General features: G+C 62.8%; 1 protein-coding gene across 1 annotated transcript in view; it reads left to right on the top strand.

Moving 5' to 3' along the window:
- The window catches only part of LOC102774633 (kinesin-like protein KIF26B), a 70,056-nt gene that overhangs the window by 66,304 nt on the left and 2,353 nt on the right, over window positions 1-1,399 (top strand). The window contains exon 13 of the mRNA XM_015558960.1: window positions 1,278-1,397. Within this exon, the coding sequence (XP_015414446.1) occupies window positions 1,278-1,397 (120 nt within the window). The remainder of the gene's footprint in view (window positions 1-1,277; window positions 1,398-1,399) is intronic.

Below are 1,399 nucleotides of genomic sequence, written 5' to 3'. Positions count from 1 at the left end.
CGGAGGCTGGCTCAGGCTGTGGCCGGGCCCCACGCCGTTGGTGGCGGAGCTGCTGCCCTTGACCTTCTGGCAACGGGAAGGCAGCGGTAGTTGGCAGAGACTGAGGTCTGCAGTGGGGGTGGCGCGTGCAGTAGCTCGAGAAGTCACATCCATGTGGGACCCAGACCCAGGCCTGTGGTCAGTGCTCTCCCAGGAGGGCGCAGCCTGTGGCCCGTCCCACCCTCTGGCACTCGCAGTTCCTGGGTTCCCTGCCCCCCCAACATACCCCCTTCACTAGGCTCCCAGTGCCTGTGGGGGAGGCGAGAGGGCAGGGAGGCCCCGCAGTGGTTGGTGGGTGCCCCCAGTTCATTCTCGGAATGGATTTAATGGTAACCGAATCTGAGCCGCTCAGGAAGTCCAAGATACCCGCACACGAGTGCCCTTTACGTTCAATGTTATTTGGTGCTAGAGACCTGGTGCATGAATCTCGGGGGGCGGGGGCGGTCCCTCAGCCTGCCTGCACCCTCTCGCGGTCCAGGAGCCCTCGGGCATCCTTGGCGCTGCCGGGCTTCTGGCTGAGTGGTGCTCCCCCCGTGGGAGCGCACTGACCACCAGGGGGCAGCTCCTGTGTTGAGCGTCTGCCCCTGGTGGTCAGTGTGCGTCATAGCGACCGGTCGTTCCGCAGTTCAATTTGCATATTTTCCTTTTATTATATAAGAGAGGGTTAGTTTCAGGTGATTCGACGTTTACATAATTTACGAAGTGGTCCCCCTATTCCAGTGCCACCTGGCAGCACACACAGTTCTTGCTGTGTGATTGCGTGTGAGTGACTGCTCCTCACCTGCACTTGGCCTCCCTGGGCTGCTGTGTCACTGCACTTGCACCTCTAGCTCCTGCCCCGATGTTATCATCATCATTAGAGTGTCGCTGGGCCTCCTGTTACTCCACGACCAAGCACCAGGCCTCTGACCCCTAGAACAACCCTGTTAACCCCACTGCAGCCCGTCCCAGCCCAGGTGCCCAGCGGGGCTGTGATGAGGGGCGTGTGGGTGTGTGCGCATCTCGGGTGGGCCTGGAGGTGGTTCCACGCTGAGGCAGGGTTCCCCGAGCCTCGGGAGGTAAAGCCCAGCCCGTTTGAGGGGTTCAGTGCTGAGTCGCTCAGTGAGGGGCGTTGGGGCGTCTCAGGCTCACCTCTGCCGCAGGTTCCGGGCCCCGGCACGGCCCTACCGCCTGCATCACAGAGAATCTGTTTAAAAGATGGGAATTCACAAGATGAACTTTGGGCTCAACCCCTCCAGGTTCCCAGAGACGGAGGCTCATCCCCGCGCTGTCCCTGGACACGCCCTCGCCCGCGAGGAAGCCGGCCCCGGGCGCGGGGCTCCGCTGGGTGGACGGGCCCCTGCGCAGCGCCCAGAGGGGC

Source organism: Myotis davidii, unplaced genomic scaffold (assembly GCF_000327345.1).
Source record: "Myotis davidii unplaced genomic scaffold, ASM32734v1 scaffold333, whole genome shotgun sequence".
In the NCBI taxonomy this organism is placed as follows: domain Eukaryota; kingdom Metazoa; phylum Chordata; class Mammalia; order Chiroptera; family Vespertilionidae; genus Myotis; species Myotis davidii.
The sequence above is the reverse complement of the archived record's forward strand: the minus strand, read 5'-3'. Positions and strand labels throughout refer to the sequence as shown.